A 22,895-nucleotide genomic window follows, 5' to 3' on the forward strand; every position below is an offset into this window, starting at 1 on the left:
GAGCCGCACTGCGTGACGCGACGCCGCTGCACCGGGAACGGCTGGAAGGCGCCCCCGCGGCGGCAGAGGAGACGGGCCGGGGCCCAGCGACCCGCGGGGACGTGACTCGGGGTTGGCACGTGGACGCGCGCGCCGGGCGGGCGGGGGAGCGGGACGCCTCGGGGGCCCCGCGCGCCCCGCCGAGGTCTGCGGTCCCCGCCCGCCCGGCGCCGGGTCCCGGGCGCCCCGAGCCCGCGCGGGGATGTGGGCCCCCCCGCCCGGGAGCGCAGTCGCCGCTGCGGCCGCCGAGGACGCAGGACGGAGCCGCGGCCCGCGCTGTCCGGGGAGAAGACGGCGGCCCTTCCGCCTGGGACGACGGGACCTGCGGCGCCGGCCCGCGCCCCCGGCCCGCGGGGAGCAGCGCAGGTAAGGAGCGCAGCCGCGGGCCACCGCTTCGCCGTCAGCTGCCCGGTTTCCAGCCCCTGAGCGGGCCCGCGCGTGCTCAGGCGCCCCCTGCCCGGCCCCGCACCTGCTCCTTCCGCCGCTGCGGCCCGCGGGTCCGGGGGAAGCCACGCAGTGTAGTTGGGACCGTCCGCCTGCCTTTGCCCCAAAGAGTTTTGCCGGCCGAGCCGCCCTCGGACTGGACTGAACTTCGGGGGAGTGACTCGTGTTCCGTGAGTTGGTTTTGCGCATCGCGTCGCCCTGGGTTACTGACCGGCCCGCCCCCGGAATTAGGCGCGAGCGCACTTGGGGGCTGACCTGGGCTTCCCGGGGCGGGGCCGGGCGGGGGGTGGAGACAGAGAGCCCTGAAGTCACGTGTCTCACACCCGCTTCCCTGGGTTGGGGGGGTCCCGGGGGGTCCCTCCGGCCTCAGCCACTACCCACCGAGTACCCATGGTTGGTAGGTACATATTTGCGTGTTATCGCTTGGTTAAATCGGGATTAATTAGAAAGTTGATAGGAGCCAGCGGTGGATAGTTGACTGGGAGAGTCACGTACGGTTTTTCTGGGAAACAGCTGCTCATCCAGTGATACCTGCTGTCGTAGGAGTAGGTGTTATAGAGATGGCACTCTGTGTAGATGCGTGGTATTGTTGTACTAGGGCTGCTGGGTGTCCCTTAAAGTGGGTAAATCTGTGTAAAGCAAGGGAATTGTATTTTTTAACTAAGCCTTTTTCTATGGCTCTTCTTGTGCTTTTCTTCCTTGAATATGAGCAGGTTATTTAAAAACTATGAAAAATAGATTTTACAGTATTTTTCAAATATTTACTTAAGCTGATCTCTTGGTTCTTGGTGATGGACTGTTTTACTGGAAGGTTCAGTGTGTCTGGTATTAAAACTTCCTCTGGAGAAAATGTGCTTCCAAACAAAATGATTGCAAAGTGGCCTTCGGTCCACGTGTGTAAAACATCCTGCAGTGAACTTTTGAGGTTGTAGAACAATCATGTTTTCAATTATTTTACTTTCTCTGAATCCTATGTTCTTTCCATTTTCAGTGTTTGTTAGAGCTGAATCAGACATTAAAGACAATATTTAGTAAATACTGCACATAAATCATTAACACGGATAGTACACTTACACTTCAGGCTTAGAAACGTAAGAAGGTGCCCTGCATAACAATTGTAATCTATGAATAATGTTTCTTTAATCTCAGGAAAAAATGTAGTGATGAATAATCCATTGAACAAATTAAATTCGTTAGCACTACATAGCAGACTTTAAAAGGAATAAACAAACTCACATTTAACCAATAATCTGTTTGCTTTTTTAAACTATGAAAACACCTCTCTCAGAGATAATGAGGATAATACTCATTTCATTTTTAAAGAGGCATTTTATTCCTGTGGCTAGATCATGTTTCAAATATATTATATTAAAAAATATATATGTACTATTACATTTTAATCGGCACCATTTCATTTTCTTGGTTCTGATTTTTTTTTTAAATAAACCTGTAGATTACTTAGAGTTTTGTTTTGTTTTTAATTTTATTTATTTATTTTTGGCTGCTTTGGGTCTTCATTGCGGTGGCTTCTCTTGTTGCAGAACATGGGCTTTAGACGTGTGGGCTTCAGTAGTTGCAGCAGGCCGGCTCTGTAGTTGTGGCTCGAGGGCTCTAGAGCGCAGACTCAGTAGTTGTGGCGCACGGGCTTAGTTGCTCCACAGCATGCGGGATCTTCCTGGACCAGGGATCGAACCTGTGTCCCCTGCATTGGCAGGCAGATTCTTAACCACTGTGCCACCAGGGGAGTCCTGATTTTTTTTTTTTTTAATTTATCAGACCCTCGTTTAGTCTTTACTTCTTAAGATTGTGCCCTGCAAGAGCTCCTGTCTTACTGTGGATAACATCTGCAAGTATCTACAGACATAGTTACAGTTAAGCAAAAAAAGGTAATTGTATTTCTTTCTCCAGAATTGTACTGTTAGAAAGTGATTTATGTGGGAATGATCATTGTAGTATAACAACCCAAACATTTAATTTTCTAGACTTAGGAAATGGTGCTTTGTGTTTTTTTTTAAAAATGCCCATTTCATTGTCTTCTTAGTTAAATTTATACGAAGTAAACACAACTGGTTATGTGCTCTCAATGATACAAATACAGTGTTCTCTGTATAGACAGCCCTCCTTTGAAGTATATTTGCATATAAATTTCTGAACATGACACCTTCCAAATTAGGAAACAAAATAACTACATATAACACCTTGTCTTTTTAGCATATCATTTTGTTATATGTGAGGGAGATATTTGTACTGGAATAGGAGGCCGCAGGAAAAGGAGATAGTAAAGAGATGCTTCCTAAGTATTTTAAGGTCATGGACCCCTTTGAAAGTCTGGTGATAGTTATAGACGTGCTATCCAGAAAAATGCCTGGACATGGATACCTACTTTGGATTCGACTTCAAGAGGTTAACAGCTCTCTAAGCCCAGCCTTGGATTCTGACCAAGATCACTTAAATTAGATTTTTAGCATGTCAGTAGGCTTGGTTGCTGCACATACAAAACCCTAAGTCATTCCATTATATCAAAACATAACTGCATTAATAATTACCTTAATAATAAAACAATGAAAACTTAATTGGAAAAGTAACATGAACCAGGTGTTAATTTATAAAAATGTGCTTATTATCGCTTCTCGGCCTTTTGGCTAAGATCAAGTGTAAAAATGTGCTTATTATTTTTGTGTAATGTTTGTTGCTAAACCCTTTTTTTCAAAAATAAGGTCTCTGAATGAGAAAAGGAAGAATTTTTAAATATGAAAAACTCAACTAAAATCATATTGCATTGAAGACAAAGACCTAAGGAGCAAACAGATATGAAAAAGCTAGGGCTGTATACAAGTTATATTTTTACAAACAGTGCCTGTATGAATCATGGAGCTATTTAGGTGCAATTCTGTGGGTTGTGTTGTAACTCAGGTTCCTGACCAATGGCCCCTCCTCTGTATCCTTCTCCTCTAAGATTCATGACTCAGTCTGTTTGTTTATAAGCTCTTAATTCATAATGAATTAAGGGAAATATCCAATAAATTATTCTCCGGAGAATCTCCTTCTCAGATGTACCCCTAATAGCTTGCTCCTTTACCTCTGTCTTCTGGCATTTGCCTTAACAAGAAAAGGGCTGTGTCCATGCCATCCATTGAGCTCCTGCTTTAACCCAGGCGCTTTAGGGATTCCATTTCATCCCACCTTCACAAGCACCCTGTGATTAGGGCCCCCCTTTACACAGCCGGAAACTGGGCCACAGAGGCTGTCATTGGCCCAGGTGGCCGCTGGGCAGAGCCGGGTAATAACAGAGACCTGCCCCCAAACCCGTGGTTCCCACTGCAGCACAGTGCCCAGGAAAACCTTCCCACGAGCCCTGCATTTCACTCTTCTTATGGATGCAAAACAGCTCAAACAGCCAGCCCATATGACTAGGGCTAGTAATTCCTTGAATCAAGGGAAAAGAAGACCGACGTTTAAGGTTAAAGCGACGTCGTATAAAAAATAAGCACCACTAACCTTCATGCCCTTAAAACCTCACAGAATTTGTCTTTGGAAACTCTGTAGACGCCTCCTTTAGGTCTTCCTCCTCTCATTAAGTGTATTTCTTTGACTTTATAGTAAGTCAGGTAAATATAGGAGATTGATGGAATAATATCTTATTAACACAGTATTCTATTAGCAAGTATCGAGGTGAAGTGAGTATAGTGGAAGGGTGGTTTAGCCCATTGTACTTGCTTTTTATGAAAGATTTTAATTTTATTAACATTTATCCTAATCTGCCTGGGACAGTTCTGTCATCCTTTACACAGGATCATGTTTTACTACCCCGTTTTTGCCTGTCTTCCTTTTTTCCTTTCCTGTCCTTTCTTGATGGGTCCTAGACCAGTTTTTCTGTACATTTCATGGGGGGATTTAGAGCACACATTTGTAGTAAATTTGGTCAAACTCACACCCACACACGGTGCAGGCTCGTGGTTGGTACAGGCCCTGACTTTGCTGTCTTTCCGTCCACAGCCTTGAGGAGGGAGGGGCCTCTCCTTGTACTTCCTTCCATGGCAGGAGCTCTGGCCTTGCTCTGCCCAGAGGCCAGCTATCCCTGTTGGGCACAAAGATTCAGGCTGGGCCTCTGGGCCCAAGAGTGAGTCTCATCACCTGCTGCCTCCGCGCCTGTGAAGCTGCACCTCCCACTGTCTCTGGCTGTGACTTCCGTCCGTATTTCTAGCCCTTGAGAATTTTCCACTCTTTCCTATAAGTTCGACTGTATATACTTTTTAATTAATTAAATCATTTTCTAAAAATTGAAGTATAGTTAATTTACAATGTTGTGTTAGTCTCAGGTGTACAGCAAAATGATTCAGTTATACATTTTATATATATATATATATATATATATATATATATATATTCTTTTTCAGAGTCTTTTTCATTATCGTTTATTACAAGACATTGAGTAGAGTTACCTGTGCTGTACCGTAGGTCCTTGCTGGTTACCTGTTTTATGTATAGTAGTGTGTATCTGTTAATCCCAAACTCCTAATTTATCCCTCCCCCCAACCTTTCCCCTTTAGTAACCATAAGTTTGTTTTCTATGTCTGTGGGTCTATTTCTGTTTTGTAAATAAGTTTATTTGTATCATATTTTTAGATTCCACACATAAGTGATATCATACGATATTTGTCTTTCTCTTTCTGACTTGCTTCACTTAGTATGGTCGTCTCTAGGTTCATCCCTTTTGCTGCAAATGGCATTATTTCATTCTTTTTTATGACTGAGTACAGTTGATTTTAGTTTTTTGAAGGTGGAGGGGATGTAAGAATGTAATATAATTATCAGATTCACTTCTTGAATTGACAATGCTAATTAGACACAGTAAATTTATTTTTAAAATAGTAAAACCAAAGTAAAACATGACCCACATTACAGTTTATTTCCAGTGGGTTGTATCAGGAGGTAGAAAACTTTTTCTGTAAGGAGGCATGTAATAAATACTTTAGGCTTTGTGGGCATAAGGTCCCTGTCACAACTAACTACTCAGCTCTGCAGCGCTGGCCACCATGGGGATCCCTAAAAGAATAAGCATGGCTGTAACCTGGTCTCGCTCTACCTACAAGGACAGGTGGCAGGCCTTATTTGACACACAGGCCATTGTTTACCAAACCCTGACCCATACTAATGAAAGCAGTCAATTATTAAGAAATATGTTTAGTTGTGAAATATTTTTCAACATAGACTGGAATATATGTAAACATTCTTTTTTGAGAAATCACCTCATACAAAATACTGCTTAGTCATCCTCGAAAGATTTGGCAAAGAAGGAATTAGTCCCTTTTATCTTGACTTTGCTTTCTCTTCTCACCTCTTGCTTCAGAGAATGAGATAATACACAACCCCTGTGCCCCCCTGCAGGAAAAAAAAAAAATGTTGCTTTCCTCTCTGGAGCTAAAAATTCAAACTGAGTAAATTAATGTTTGTAAACTATGCCCAGGTTGTAAAAAATTAGTACAAATAAGCGTTTCTCTTTTTTCGAAAAATAATATTGTAGTAGCTGCATCACTGAGAATATACTGTACATGTTGCATTACATTAAGAATCATCCCTGAGTTCCATCACTCTGAAAACTGTTTTCAACAATGCACAGTATAGAAAACTATACTTTAAAGAGGAGATTGCATTGTACCTATCAGTAAACCATGATCATGTGCATAGTTTTGATTTTATATTTTTATTACTTCATACAATAATCAAATGAGGTGAGCCAGACGAGTAATTGTTCTTTAAGAAAATAAGCAGGAAATAAGAATTGGAAATAAGAAAAAAAAAAAAAAAACCCTAAAAAATATTTTATAAAGTTTGCCTTTTTGGCATTTGTAAGATTTTATAATTTCATTAGACTAAATGTTCTTAGTTTCATACTGGAAAGGATTCCAGATTTTTCTACGTTGCTTAATTTAAAAATGTTAGCTACATATTGAAAAGTGATGTTATCCTTTATTTGCTACACCTTAAACAGTTGGGAGATATTTTCCAACTTACAGATTTTGGTTATTTGTAGATTTTTTTTTTTTCAAATAAAATGGATGCCCAAGGTGATGAAAGGGAAGGTATCTGTACATACTTTCGTTAAGAATATTTTCCTGCAAATAAAGTAAATAGACTACTTTTATTAGATTTAGAAAGTAAATGCAAGGCCTGCAGGTGTGCTTCACTAGGAGTAGGACAGGAGAAGACAGCGGAACCCAGAGAATCCCACAGGTAGCCTATTTGTTCCAAAGGCAGATGACTTCAGTGTTGTGGTGCTGACATGCCTCTGGTTTCACACATGAGGTTATTTCTGTGTGTAAGTTAGAGAAGCAAGAGTGTCCCGTAAAACCTGAGCAGTGTGCTGGCGGGGGTGTGATGCAAGAGGAACTCCCATTCACTGCTGGTGGGAGTGCAGAATGGTGCGGCCACTTTGGAAGACACTCTGGCAGTTTCTACAAAATTAAACACGCTCTTAGCATATGATCCAGCAATCGTGTTCCTTGGTATTTACCCAAAGGAGTTGATAACCTATGTCTACACAAAAATCTGCACCCAGGTGTTTATAGCAGCCTTATTCATAATTGTCAGAATTTGTTGACAACCAAGATGTCTTTCTGTAAACGAATGGATAAACAAACTGGTACATCCAGACAATGGAATGTTATTCAGTGATAAAAAGAAGTGAGCTATCAAGCCACAAACAGACATGGAAGAACTTAAATGCATATTACTAAGTGAAAGAAGAAATCTGAAAGAGCTACATACTGTATGATTAAAACAATATGACTTTCTGGAAGAGTCAAAACTATGGAGACAATGAAAAAAAGAGCAGAGGTTACCAGATGCAGGGAAGCGGTGTGGAAGAGGTGAACAGACAGCACAGAGGATTATAGGGCAGGTAAAAAAATATCCTCTATGAATCAATACAGGAGGAAAGCTGGAAAATTCACAAATGTGTAGAAGTTAAACAAAACACTCCTGAACAACCAATGGGTCAAAGAAGAAATCAAAAGGGAAATGAAAAAATACCTTGAGGCAAGTGAAAATGACAACACAACATAAAACCTTTGGGGTGCTGCAAAAGCCATGCTAAGAGGAAAGTGGAGAGCAAAAGTGCCTACATTAAGAAAAAAGAAAGATCTCAAATAAATAACTTCATTTTATACCTCAAGGAACTAGAAAAGGAGATCGAAGTTAGCAGAAGGAAGGAAATAACAAATGTCAGAGCAGAAATAAATGAAATAGAAACTAAAAAGACCATAGAAAAGATCAATGAAACTAGGAGCTGGTTTTTTGAAAAGTAATTAAAATGTACAAACCTTTAGTTAGACTAAGAGAAAAAGAGAGGACTCACATAAACAAAATCAGAAGTTAAAAAGAAGTCATTACAAACAATAGAACAGAAATACAAAAGATCATAAGAGACTACTATGAACAATTACATTCCAACAAATTGGATAACCTGGAAGAAATGGATATATTCCCAGGAAAAATACAGCCTACCAGGACCAAATCAGTAAGAAATAGAAAATCTGAAGAGCCCAATAACAAGTAGGGAGATTGAATCAAAATTAAAAATCTCCCAACAAAGAAAAGCCAGAGACCAGATCCGGCTTCACAGGTAAATTCTACCAAACGTTTAAAGAGTTAATGCAATATCTTCTCAAACTCTTCCAGAAGAGTAAAAAATGCGAACACTGTTTTTTTGCATTTTCGTATTTTGAATCCACCTGGTCAAATTGTAGGAGATACAGGAGATGATCATTTCAGAATGGAACGTGAATGTGATCCGTTTGATCACGTAGAAGTAGTCAGGGGAAATGCTGACGTCCTCGGTTGGAGGGCAGAAGGGTGGAGAGATGTTCTGTCATTAGGGACCAAGAAACAAATGCTTACACAGACTGGAATTTCAGACGTGACCACGGGTAAAACCACATGGAGAAAAGGAGGGGAAGGCTACTGGGTGGTAACGTACATGAACTCAACCCACAGGGTGAGTCTGGAGTTCGTAAATCGAGCTATAGCAATATAAAGTTATTGGAAGGTCAGAGGTTAAGTATGGGGAAAAAGATGTAAGTAGTGACCTCAGACCAGTGGATGTAGAGATGGCGGGGAGAAGCGGGAGACGTTGGGGTTTATCACAAGCCCTTCTGATGGATTTCCTCCCCAGCGTGTGCCGATTCTGCCTTGGTAATTACTTAGTGGGTTTCCTGTCATTCTGATGGACACACGCTACACTTCCATTCTCTGCCCCAAAACTCTATACTTAATGGAGCTGCAGGATCTGTTCCCTATAATTATGCAAAGTTATATGTTCATGGAATAATACTTTTTAATGATTATGACTCACTTCAGGCATTACCATCAGGTAACTTTTGAAATTTCAGGTCATGCTCCATTTTCTCCTCTGAAATCTAAAAGTTTTCTATTCCTTTTAGTCTTTCCTTTTCTTATCTCTTATTTCTCCAGATGGTTTTATCCCCTCTGTCTTCCCTGAAAACACTGAATTAGCCCTTTATACTAAATATTGACCTCTAAATTCCCCCAGAGTACCATGAAAAAATAAAATACCTACATTCAGTAGTCTAGTAGTCAGTTTCATTTTTTATTGATATGGCAACTCTGAAAGGAATATGAATTATCTTTGTTAAAATGCATACACTTGGATCATCCCTATTTAAAAATAATCAGAGAAGCTGGGTGAGAATCATCCAGGTACTTACATTAATTACATTCCAGATGAAAACTGAGTTATCAGTTGTGTATGGAATCATTTGATCACTTCATTTTGCTTACTTGGAAAGTCTGTGGCCACCTATTTTGAAGACATATAGCTTCAATTGAAAGTGCAAATAATTCACATGGAAATTTTTAAAGGTTTAAAGTTTATCACTTACAAAAGAATTTAATTTGATTTCACATTTCATTTGCCCCGAAAGCCATCCCTTATTGCTGTTATACTGACCTCTTCTGGATAATTCTTGTAATGTCATCCTGATTGTGTATGTTAGCTCTATTTTTTTTTTAATGTTACTGTGCACTATAGAATTGATATCATAAAAAACAGAGTCTGGTGTAACTACAAAGTTCAACTAATTGAGGGTAGACTCTAGGCGGGTGCTGAGCAGGGAGTTCATGGTCCAGTAGAGAAAACAGGTCTATAAACCGATGATGACAATGTAAATACAAACAATTATAATACATTTAAAAATCCATATACAAGGCTGGCTCTAATCCGAGGTACAGCTGGGCAGCCGACAGCACTGTGACTCCTGTGGTTTCTTACGGAGCCCAAAGGAAGGGGACAGGTGAGATGGGCAGGGCTCCACCGTAAAGGTGCGTGTGCCTGTCCAGAACCTGGTACCGTATCCTGACGGCTTGCTGAAGGGCTTGAAGCAGGGCAGTGATAAGGACAGAATTACCTGTCCTCAGCGTTTCTCTGGCAGCCCCAGGGTATAAGGTGAGCACAGCGGTGCCTAGAAGCAGGGAAGCAGGTCGGCTACACACAGACCAGGTCCCGCAGTCAGGGGGGCACTGATGGGTGGAGAGGGAGGCAAGGCAGCAGGCACTGGGGAGCTTAGGGACCGACAGGCTGGTTAGCGAGGGCGATTCCCAGATCCGTCACCCCTGATTTTTGCAGAGGATGGACGAAAGAGTGGGTCTGGGGAGACGACAAAAGTGTGGTCTGGTTTGGGGAGATTTTGCCATATAGGCGCTCACAGCTGCAGTTAGCGTGTAAAGCCACAGGGACGGTTTAAAATGGGACTACTGTGTATTCATCAACTTCAGCTGGGCCCGGAACGTGGTCTAATAGGTCTCACTAGTAACTTTCCTGCCAACTCTTCAAGGCAACTACGCCAGACTTCTCTGTTCTTTCCAAACCTTGAATTATCTCATCTGAAAGTCACTTCTCTCCACGCCCTCAGCAGCTCTGACCTTGAACAAACTATTTTACATCTAGTGGAGGGTTAGACTAGTTTTCTTTAAGGCCCCTTATAGCTTTAAGATGTTATGATTCTGTTGAAAACAGATGAGACGTGTATGTGAGTTACAAACCCCAACTAGACGTACAGTGGAAACTTTGAAGATCTCGTTTCAATAATCTCAACTATGCTAAAAAATCAAAAGATTTTCTTTTTTCTCGAAGTCATCCTCCAGCAGGACCAAAAGTAGAAGTCAATAGTGTTAAATGAATCTGTGAATGTGAATGGAGATTCAACATACAACTTGACTAATGGCCTTACAAAGCAGCCCCCAATGCTGAAAAATTCATTGCTTTAAACCAGTTAACTGGTGGTTGAAAGGTCCCTCAGTAAGTAACCTTTCAGTGTGACATTTCAACCAGAATATTGAGTTAGGAGTTTCAAATTTTGACTTTTCAGACACACAGTAATACAAAAGTACATCTCATAACATCACTGTTAAATATAGTAGATATTTTTGTTGAGAATTGGTAGTTGTGCCATGGTTTTATGTCTAAACGAATTGCCATGATAAGAAAAATAGTAATGTGCAAAGAAGTCATGGAAGATTTTTAAATGTCTTATAAATAAATGTACGATTAGTTGAAGCTGTATCAGCTTTTCATTTAAGACCTGCAGCTGTTGGTGTTAAGAAGCATCAAATTTCAAAAGAAGTTACAGCGTAAATGACTAGAATAAGAGAAAAGGTCTCCTGAGAAGAAAATTAAAATTAACTATATGGATTATCATTACACTGCTTCTCAAAATCAAGGTTTAGTGCTAAAAGGTGAATTTCAAATGTATAATTTAGTCAGTTTTAATTCAGACTCTAAAAATAATGCAAAATAAAAGATTAAGTTTATTTGAAATTTTGATATTTGTTCTGTGTTCTTTACACCTTATAAAAATTGAATGATCTACTTATCGTTCTTTTTAAATAAAGGTAAGACAACATAACATCACCTTGTTACGTTCTCATAATTTGTTAAACAAAATATAAATTCAGTTTACTTAGAAAACAACTGTGATAATTTTAACATGTAGAGTTTACCTTCTGTTTATTATGATGATCATTATTTAAGGTTTTCTCAAGTGTTAAAGTTTTTTCACTTAAAAAGAAGCCTAAGGAAAGTGGTTTTTAAAGAGTGACTATTAACATGAGAATATGCAGTTTACTTGGAGGAGAACAGTACACATTTAATACCAATAAAGTTACAAGTTCTAAATGTTGCCTGTGAATTTGAAGTGACTTTTTTATGAGATTTCTGTCAACATTAGATTCTACTGGAAACTTGTCCCAGAAGTTTTTGCTGTTCATTTAAGGTAAAGTTCATTTTAGAAAGTTACAGTTACGTAAGACTGTCCTGATTCAGGGTTTAGCTGGTGGTTTCGTAGGAATTGTTTTCCTCTTGGCACACTTAGCGCTGTGTTCTGGAATTGGTGCCCAAACAATTTTAAGTGTGGTATATGAGTGGTTTGTGTCACTAAGTAAAATTAGATGCGCCGGCTGCTAACAACCGGGGATGAAACCTGAGACGAGGCCAGGCCGGGAGCCTTTGCTTCCAGGCTGGCTGGTGGACTTGACCCGTCCCCTCTCAGCGAGTCGTGGGACAGCCTGAAACGCTCTGTCTCAGAAGGATCTGGAGCGGTGCAGTTAATTCACAGTGTGCTTTTTACAACATCTAAGGTAAGTAATCGGTTTTTACTTGGATCTTATATAATTATAATGTTCAATTTAAAAACCAAATAGGTATGAGGCTTCTTGATTATTTTTTACCTTCATAGGTATCATAATGGAAAATGAATTTTAAATGTTGAATAAATTTAGCTCAAAATGATTATGTATTAAGTATCAACAAACTGTAGTTAACGTCTCAAGTTTCTTTCAAGTTATTACGACTACTAATATGCTACCTGTTTTAGCATGATTATGTCCTTCTAATAGTTTTAATTTGTATCAATAGAATACCGTGATAGCATTTCTGTTTTATCGGGCATTCAATCGTTATACTGTTATTAATCTAGACAAAGGATAATCTTTAAGATCACCTGCTGCTAATTCTACTCTTAAACTTTTGTGGCAGAATTACGTTTGATTTACATTTTGCCCATAGTTTTGTTACAGACATTTAAAAACAGGGTAAAATTCATGAGAACAGAAGTCCAGGTAGTTTGATACATTGAGAATAAGCAAAACAAGAGCAAAATACCAAGTTTGGCTGCCCAGCCCTTCTTGGATGAAAAAGGGAAGAGTGTATCTCTCCCTAAATCTGGAATAAATAATGTGTTGCTCAAAATATGTATGAAAAAGTAAAGAGAAGTAGAATCAAGGTAAACCGTGCTATGCTTCGGCTTGTTTAAAGTGTCTGTTGTTTCTGGTGGATCCTAAGTTAATTAGGGCCCTTAGAAGACAAGTTTGTAAAGAAAGTCATCAAGAAAGATAACGGGGAAAAAAATAGCTCAACTGGCTGGAAGATTTGTCAGCAGGATGGAGTAACTCACTAGGTACGAAATGAACTACAAAACATACTGTGTTTATTTTTTGCTTATTTTCTTGGAAACGTTTTGGATCCACAGAGCCACTTACTGCCTCATGGTTCAAGTTGGTGTTAGTCTTAGAGGTTCTAGAATTTATCTGAGGTTTCTTTCAAAGCCAAAGGAAAAGTAGTATTTCAATATATTTAAATATCAAATTCCAAAGACTCACAAATCCAAGTTTCCCGAACATGCTGGCTAAGCTTGCAGCTAAAATGCTGCAAATCAAATTGTTCCATAATGTCCTTTAAAAAAACATACACTCTAGTCACTAAACTAGATTGCTATTATATTGAAGATGAAACTCAAAGAATAATTGTAAATTATGAATGGGTGCCCGTTTGGTTTAATCTTGCACATTTTGTTGGACCTGGGTGGGGTCTTCTCCTTGGCTTCCTCTCAAGCGAGCACAGCCCTGCTCACCCACCACGGATGTGGTTTCCCGGTGGGGAACCCTCAGGACCTGCCTCCCGCTTCTTTCTGTCCTTCCCGCCTCCTTCTCCTCCCAGCCTCAAACGCATCCAGTGTTGTTCTTCTCTGGACCCACTTCGGGACCAGATGTTTCTCTGGTGTTCTCATGAGCTTTGTAGAATCCCTCACCCACTGTCCTTGCCATTCCAGACTCCAAGCTCATCTCCTATTTCACATGTTATTGTGCCTTGGGGAAATTTATGGGAAAATAGATGCAGGAGTGTTTAGCAATCTGTGGATTTGCAAGGGTCTTGAGACTTCTCCCCAAGCCCCTCACAGCGCCCGAGTCCACTTGACTTTGGTCCAGCTGGTGTGCTGTGCACGCTGGTGAAGGAGATGGGCTTCCCAAGGGCTGCATGTGCCCAAGGCATCTGTGCTTTGTCCTGAAGCCACTGGGATAGAATTAGTCTTGGGGAAGGTCACTCTGGTTGCCATGGAGACTGGATAAGGGGCGTGGAGGGAGGAGAGAGGAGCTGTAAAACATTGACAGATGGCCTCAGATGAGGTCTGGAAAACAGACCCCAAGGGAGAACCAACAGGAAGAAGTCGTTGCCATGGAGGCCATACCTAAAACCCAGCCTCACTTTTGTGACTATTTTAACTCTATTTTAAACATTCTCAGTGAGTTTTACATGTGAAACATCTCTGAAAAAGCACACTGTCAAGAAGCCTGATAGGTCACTTGAGTTGATCAATTGACCAACTGATTGTTGATCGGTGGACGGAATTGATCATCATATGACCTAGCTAAGAAGGCATGACTTTGGAACTCAGTCTGGTTTATATGATAGCTAAAGGGAAATACCTAAGATAGTATGGTTGAAAAGCAAAGGTAGAAACAGTGCTTTTCTGATGCTAACCTTCCTCCCAAATCCAACTCACAAGGTAGAACTTTATGTGATCTTGAACCTTAAAATACACTGTTGAAATACAGAGTGCTTATGGATTAACATTCCAAGTAGAAAATTAAGTAGTATGATGGTCACTGAGATGTGAAATGCAGGAACTGTCAGCCTATAAACTATGACATATGCATCAATCACATCATTATGTCAATAAAAGGGCCAGGAAAATAACAATGTATAAGTCTATTATTTTCCCCTTTTGTTCTATGGGTTCCGGTTATTTTCCTAGCAGTTTATGGAGTTTCTGTTAAAGTTGGTATGAGACATATATGAAGTGTGGTAAAGATGGAATGATTTCGGTTTTCAGTCATAACATTGGACCTAGACATGGGGACCTATTCCACAAATACATCGTAAATGAGAATATACTTCATTCTGCCTGCCTGTGTTTAACAAATACGTATAATTGAGCCCCTGCTCAGTTCCAGGCACTACTGTAGGTGCTGGTTATATTGTGGTGAACAAAACAGTGAACAAAACATCCTTATTTTGGCCTTATTTCCACCAACTTCAACTTCTGGACCTTGATATTACCCTTTAGTCAAATACTATATAAGGACATGGTAAAAGCTTCAGATTTCTGAGTTTCTTTAATAAAACAAAGAATAAAACACTAAGAAAATATATTTGAATTGCCCATCTTTATAAACTTAACACTGCTTTAAAATAAGCCTCCTATCTGAACTAAGCAAACATGCCTTTTAAAACTACAGTTTTATGAGCTAACATTTGTGTGACAGTGGGTACGAGTGGTTTTTTTTTCCTTTTGTTACTTTTCCATTTAAATAAAGGTTTCTTCCCTGTTCAGGACTGTTAGCTACTTAAAGGGCATTTCTTCTGTTGATTTGGTGTATCTTGTAAGGAACTTTTTAAAATGGCCGTTTGCCATTTTATTTGAAAAGTCAGTTCTATTGTAAAGAAGAGAGAATGGTTTGATGACCTTTTAATCTGTGTGTGTGTGTGTGTGTGTGTATGCACGCATGTGTGTATTTATAGCAGGGGCATTAGTGATTGTGAGAATTGTACTGATTGTAACTTTGGATGAAATGGATAACTACAGTTTGTGTACTTTGCTCTATTTAGTGGCCATGCTGAGCAATTTGACCAAAAGATGAAGCAGAACTATTTTTGAAATTATTTGGTCGTCCTAAATGTAGTCATAAAGTTGGGACAAGTATGGTGAATTTACTATTAACTTCACTATTATCACAGGAATATATATATCCAAAGATATATATATATATTTTTTTGTTAATCTGAAAAAATACAGAAAAACATTTGGGAAATGAAATTTTAAGTGAAAAAGGTAGAATATAGGGGGAAATGATTGTTAACAATTTTTAAATTTCTTTATTGTCTATTTTCTATGGGTATATATATATTTTCATAAGTATTTCAATAGTCTTTTTCATTCAACACTCTATCATTAGCATTTCTCTAGGATATTATATGCTTTTCAAGCAGTTAATTCTGAACTAATTACTCTAATAAATTATCATTTATTTACTTTCCAGTTATTCACCATTACACATAACATAAAATAAATATCCTTAAACATGAACCTTCATTTTCATTCCTAATTGTTTCTTTGGAATAAGTTTCTAGAGTTGAAATTACTGTTTGTTTGAGGTTCTTGGTACACCATCCTTCGAGAGGGACGATGTTAATTTTCACTTTCAACAGCAGAGGAGTTCCATGCCCATTTTTCAAACACTTTGCCAATAATGGCTACTACCAGTTTTTAAATCTCCCTTAATCTTTGAAAACTGCTTATGGAACTTGTGTTTATTTGCATTTCATGGTGAAGCTGAACCTTTTGCTGTGTGTATTAATCATCTGTGTTTCTTTAATGTATGTGCATTGTTTTGTTCAAGTTTTATTGGATTATTTATATTTTTAAGGGTAATAACCTTGCCTTATCTTTAAGGCAAATATTTTCCCCATTTGTTATCTGCTGTTGAATTTTCCTTGTTGATGTACTTTTGTCACATCTACCAGGGTGAGCTCCTCCCCACTGCTCTTTCTTTTCCTAAATGTTGGCACCAGTTGGGAATGCTATGAGTTATGATGCAGACAGTGAGGCAGGAAATACCTTGACAATTAGCAATTTAATGTGGGGATTAGCTATTTCTTGGAAGTTTAAAGGAAAATGGAGGTAAACTCGTCCAATGATTCTCAGTGCCAGCCTGACCTAGTCAGCTTTAACTTAATAAGCATGTATAAGAGACATGGAAGCAACCTAAATGTCCATCAACAGATGAATGAATAAAGATGTGGTCTACATATGCAGTGAAATATTACTCAGCCATAAAAAAGAATGAAATAATGCCATTTTCAGCAACCTAGACATTATCACACTAAATGAGGTAAGTCAGAAAGAGAAAGACAAATACCATACGATATCACTTATATGTGGAATCTAAAATATGATACAGATGAACTTATTTATAGAACAGACATAGAAAATAACTTATGGTTACCAAAGGGGAAAGGCGGGGGGTGGGAGATAAATTAGGAGTTTGGGATTAAAATATACACTCTACTATATATCAAATAGACAAGCAACAAAGACCTACTGTGTAGCACAAACTATATATTCAATATCTTGTAATAAACTACAATGGAAAAGAATCTGAAAAGAATATACATAGTAAATATATATAAATTCAACTATACTTGTAAATCAACTACACTTCAGTTAAAAAAAAAAAGTATATGAAGAGCAGCCCATAAATACTGGATGTCTCTCATTTCTCACTTTCGTTTACTTATCACTTCTGTGTATGGGCTTGTTCTCGACTCTGTGTGCTCTTATCTTTGTCTATTTGTCTGTCCTTTTGTCACTGTCTCATTTTTTCATTACCATAGCATAAAACTGTGCTTTACATCCAGCAAGGTAAGCCCCACTCTTCACACATTCATTTGTTCAGTGCATATTGGCCTGTTATGTGCACGTAACTCCTGCAGGTCATGGTATGTCGTCACATGGTTATGATTGACTTTGCATGTGAGTGGCCTTGTCATTCTGATGGATGATGTAACATGATGGTACTAGTTATGTCATAAGAAATGATGCTACTTGAATATAGAGCCAGGTGACTATGAAAGACAATTTTTGAAACTGAAAAATAATTTTCCTGAAGTTTTCAAAGGGACATGATGGATGCTATAAGAGGTTTGGTAATGCCCCAGTCAGCATGCCCTGTGGCCTGGCAGGACCTCACTCGGTGCTATAGAATTCCATCCCTGACATTCAGATGACTCTCCCTTGAAGAAGGGGGATGACCAGAGAAGCAGCACCTACGGGATCCCCTCCATCCCTGCCTGTGGTTCTCTTTGCTAAAATTAGCCAGTGAGCTTATGGCAGGAAAGCAGCCTCTGTCAGACGTATGCGTGGAAGTGAGCATAACCCCAGACCTCCTAACACTTCAGAGATTGATTTTTGTTTTATCCATTGCATTTCTAATTTTACTGAATTATGACGAGAGCAAAGGATTTGTATGAAATTTATCCTTTGGCATTTCTTCATTCTTCCTTGTAAATGTTTATCAGATTTTGCAAAGGTTACACCCTTTGTTGAAAAAAGTAAGCATTTCCCAACTTCAGGGATGGAGCTCTACACACATCCACTTAAACACATTTTAATTGTATTGTCCAGGGTTTCTATAGAAATATGTTAAAGTCTTCCACTATGGTAATACCTTTCTCGGTTTTTTCTTAACGTTCTTCTTCAATTTTTATCCCGTATATACAGATGAAGAGGTATAGAAACAGGTATAGGTGTATCAGGACATTTGAGAGATGCATACACGTCTAGCGTTTTATAGCCTCCTGATGAATTTGCTTATTTTTATATCCATAGTATTACAGCAATGCCCCATCGTCACGTGCCCTATCATCATGGGAGTTCAGATACAGCATAAATGTCAGGTGGCTCCTGTCCTTTGCTCCTGCCCCAGGAAACAGTGCCTGGTTTTCGTCATGTCTGGGGAAAGGATGCGAGGCGGGGTGTGGATGTTGCTGAGTGCCGTGTCAGGGTCGTGCAGGGCAGGCTCCGTCACCAGTAATCACCAGAGTGGGTTCACAGGGAGGTCCTTCACCCCGTGAAGGTGGCTTCACCCACGTCCTCTTCCCCTCCGTCCTGGAATCACTGTGCAAGCCCAGGGGCTCAGGACCACTCCCTTCGGTGGCCGAGCAGGAAGTGCTGGCTGGGGGGCTGGATGGGACGGTCAGCCCACAGCCTGATCATGTCTCCCCTGGGGCGATCTCACCAGCTGCACGGCACGACTCTCCACTTACAAAGTTGAAATCTGGGACCCATACCTGTCATGAAGTTTCTTTGCTTCGGTGTTGTCCAGACTCAGAATGATTTTATTTAATAGACTTGAATTAAGTTATCCTGCTCAGGAGTCAGTATCTGTTTCCAATCTCACATATCTTCAATTATAGAAAATTCTTGGCAATTACCTCTAATCATTGTCTTTCCTATGTTTTCTCCAGTTACTCCTGCTGGAGCTTCAGTAAGACATATTTAGACCGTCTCGTTACTCAGACACGTCCTTTAAACTTACCCTCATGTTTCCCATACCTTTTATCACTCCAGTGTGTTTTCTAAGATCTGTCTTCCTATATGTACTGATTCTCTTCTCAGCTCTGTGTAATCTGTTAAATATAGGGAAATTGTCTTTATATGTCACAACTTTAAGCGATACAACACGTTCTTTGGAATTTAAAATATAACTGAACTTCTCATTTCTAAGGAGTCTGTTTAGGTCTTTTTCAAACCCACCTTTTTAAAAACTCCTTTTAGATTAGTTCCTTTTGAACATCATCCGTGTGTTTATCATTTCCATGCCTCAAACTCCTGGCAACAGCCTCTCCAGACTAGGCATTCAGTAAAGGTTAGTTAAAATTAACAATGTCATTTAACATTTATGTAGTGGACGCTGCATTCAGTTACTATACTATGTACTATGACAAGAATCAAAGAATGTAGAAGGCAGAATTTCTATCCTTAAGATGGTTTTATTTTAAATAATAAATAAGTAACCATGAATTCAAGAGCATATGAAAACTGATATTTTTGCAAAACATACTATAATGTTTCGTGTCTGGAGCCTTATGTGTTAAAATATTGATAACTATATTTAGAGAGAAGCATTTAAAGCTAATCAAAATTAAGTATACCATCAACATACTTTAAAGATGGTTACAGGGAAAGGGGTGGGATATTTTTTAGTTAATTAATTAATTTATTTTTGGCTGTGTTGGGTCTTCGTTGCTGCATGCGGGCTTTCTCAAGTTGCGGCGAGCAGGGGCTACTCTTCGTTGCAGTGCGCGGGCTTCTCATTGCGGTGGCTTCTCTTGTTGTGGAGCACGGGCTCTAAGCGTGCAGGCTCAGTAGTTGTGGCGCACGGGCTTAGTTGCTCCGCGGCATGTGGGATCTTCCCGGACTAGGGCTCGAACCCGTGTGCCCTGCATTGGCAGGTGTATTCTTAACCACTGAGCCACCAGGGAAGTCCCCATAAATTGTTTTTTAAATAAAGGAGCCTATGAAAATAATTTTTGCTCAAGATGTAGTAAAACTCAAAATTATTTACCTTGGAGTATAGATTTTTAAGTTCTAACATAAAATATTATCTTATTAATTTTTTGTAAAGGGTCTATAAGTAGATCATAAAGCATAATGCGTTGTTCCAGAGCAGTTTCTTGCCAGCATGAATACTAATACTTTACAGTTATCTGACCTCGAAGTGATAAAGAACTGGTGTCCTTTCCAATGCGAATTTTAACACATATCTGAAGGAAGCTAGCTGAACCTGATAGCCTCTGAAAGTCTCTTCCAGAAAAAATTGAATATACAGTGTCAAATAAAAATGGAAGCCACCATGAGTCACCATTAGAATATAAGCTAATAATTTATTAAAATAACAACATCAACTTTTTAGAAAAAAAAAAACTGGAGTTGAGTGTTCTGCCTCATCATTTTAAATCATGCCTGTCTAGAGTAAGATCCTTGTTCAATGCAACACATCTAACACTGGTAAATGTCAGGTTAACCAAAAGAGTTAAGGGGGGCAGTCATAAGACGTGGCTTTGTTACCGAAACTCAGGCCCAGGTGCCTGCCGCTCAAGCAGCCGTGTTCACACTTTGATTTTTAGCCCCAAAGACCCATTTTCATACTTCTGACCTCCAAAACTATAAAATAATAAAATTATGTTGGGTTAAGCTAGGTTTGTGATAGCTTTACACCAGCAATAGGAAGCTCTAGATAGGAATAGAAATATGCAGCAAGTGGAAACCATACGTGTGTGTGCGCGCATGTGCACGTGTATACACACACACTTGGAAAACTGCTGTTTTTATCGATCTGTAGCAATACTGTAAAATAATGCACTTGCTTTAAATTCAGATTCTCTGGCCACCCTTCCCAATCCAATCGCAGACTCCTAGCCTATCTTTTACAGAAAGTGTGGTTTTGCCACCATTATTTAGATGACAAGTGCTTTGAAATAAATATAACAGAGTGCTGTGTTGGGAGTGAGTGAGTGTCGGGGAAGACTTGTTTGAGGAGGTGACATGTGAGCTGGTCTGAAGCTGAGGAGGGAGCTGGCAGAGGGTTTCAGGTGGAGGGGATGCCCAGGAGTGAGTCCTGACCCGAGGGTTCACCTGGGCTGTTAAAGAGTGGATGGGGCGCTGTGAGCAAAAGACCAACAACAGCAGATGAAGAGGTGAGCCAAGTAGGGTCTGGGAGGTGATGGAGGAGGTTGGATGTTCTCGGTGGGGAAAAGTCACGGGAAGGTGTGAAACTGTAGAGTGGCAGGCGCTGACTTACATTTCACATGTCTGCTTGTGGGTAGAGAGGGGTTTCCGGAGGGGAAGGAAGGGAAGCAGGCTTGCAGTGGTGCAGATGACAGTTCGCGGTGGCTGGCACCAGAGCGGTAGCCATGGCAATGGAGAGAAGTAGACAGCTTTGGGATGCAGGTTGAAGGCAGAGCTGATGTGGGGCTATGTGGGTGGTGATGGACTTTCTAATACAAAAAAAGACTGGAGGGGTCAAAGGTGAGTGAGTAAAGAATGCCCTCATGAAATTGTTAACCACTTAGGTTTTGAATAATGCAGATTGTCAGTCCTGAGTGTTTGAAAATACTGAGTGATGAATAGCACCATTTTATACAATCAGCTAGAACACGGGGAAATGCCTGTTGTTTGGTTGGAAAGAAATTTATAGAATTATTTTGACCATAACATTTTAAATAAGGATACCTCCAAGTCATTCCTAAAAATAAATGCATAAAAAATCTCAGAGGAGAATATTTTATATGATTCATCATTTTGCTACATTTACAATCAGAAAAGTCATAATTTCTAATCTTAATTTAAACAGTTAAAACCATGTTCTTTTTTTCCTTGTGTAAAGGGGAAAATTGAGCAACTTTTAAAAATCTCTTCACAGAGTGGAAATTGTTACTAAAACTCTTAACCTAATTTACATAAAACAGTGAATGTTTGTAAACATTTGTACACGTACACATTTTGATCTTTCTTGAAGTAGGTCAGTACTTGGGAGCTTTATTATAGGCCAAAGTTGGTGTGGTAGGTATCTTGAAAAGAGCCTTTTTAATTCTGAATAATTTAGTAACTGAAGGAAGATGTAATTTAATCATTTGGCATAAAATTGAGTAATTGGATTTTTTTTTCAGAAGGCTCTTAGGTACCAGCTTGATTTTCCTCCCACTGAACCTTTTAAGAATGTGATAACTTGATTGTTGTGGGTTGATGCTTCAATTCCAAGTTTAATCTTGCAGAATTTTGAAAGCTGTATATGTACTGATTTTATTGATTAAAATCTGAAAATATAATCACTGGATTTCAAATGAATTTGTCCTATCTAAATATGTTGCATGACAGATTATCACTGTGGTTGAAATACAGTGACATGTTTCAAAGTAATAGCCAATGCTCATTTTAAACATCACTAATTTTGGAAATTTGTTATTGGGGTAAAAAGTATTTTGTTGGACTAATGGTCAATCAATATTGACAAACAAATTCTCTTTCTGGCCATGTGTCTCTCCCTCTCTCCCTCTACCCCCCTCCTCCCCCCTCCCCCCTCTCTTTACCCCTCCCTCCCTTGCCCCCCACCCGGTGGCAGATGGTGCGTGAACAATACACCACGACCCCAGAAGGCACCCACGTAGAGCGGCCAGAGAACCAGTCTGTCTACAAAATCGGCATTTATGGCTGGAGAAAGCGTTGCCTGTACTTATTCGTTCTTCTTTTGCTCATTGTCCTCCTTGTGAATTTTGCTCTTACAATTTGGATTCTTAAAGTGATGTGGTTTTCCCCAGTAAGTATTTTTTTTCCTGATAAACATGTTCTTGTTTTGTTTGCGCTGTCCCTCCAGCCACATTGTATCAACAGAAGCTTCCTTTCATGCAGTTAATGTTGGTTTCCTGTCTGGATCAGAATTTTCAATAGCAAAAAATAATATAACATTTACTTTTCTTTTTTACCTTTTTAAAATAATTTCAC

General features: G+C 39.7%; 1 protein-coding gene and 1 pseudogene across 2 annotated transcripts in view; both read left to right on the forward strand.

The window, feature by feature from the left end:
* Window positions 1-859: 859 nt before the first annotated feature.
* SGCG (sarcoglycan gamma) overlaps window positions 860-22,895 on the forward strand; it is a 49,726-nt gene continuing 27,690 nt past the window's right edge. Inside the window, exons 1-2 of one of the 2 annotated variants that reach the window (XM_036831465.1) lie at window positions 860-880; window positions 22,516-22,710. In XM_036831465.1, the coding sequence (XP_036687360.1) occupies window positions 22,516-22,710 (195 nt within the window). In that variant the 5' untranslated portion in view covers window positions 860-880. Of the gene's footprint in view, window positions 881-11,962; window positions 12,136-22,515; window positions 22,711-22,895 lie in introns of those variants that run through there. The other variant, XM_036831464.1, reaches the window with a different exon arrangement.
* On the forward strand, window positions 3,106-3,251 carry LOC118884455 (annotated as a pseudogene).

This window comes from Balaenoptera musculus, chromosome 18, assembly GCF_009873245.2.
Source record: "Balaenoptera musculus isolate JJ_BM4_2016_0621 chromosome 18, mBalMus1.pri.v3, whole genome shotgun sequence".
In the NCBI taxonomy this organism is placed as follows: Eukaryota; Metazoa; Chordata; class Mammalia; order Artiodactyla; family Balaenopteridae; genus Balaenoptera; species Balaenoptera musculus.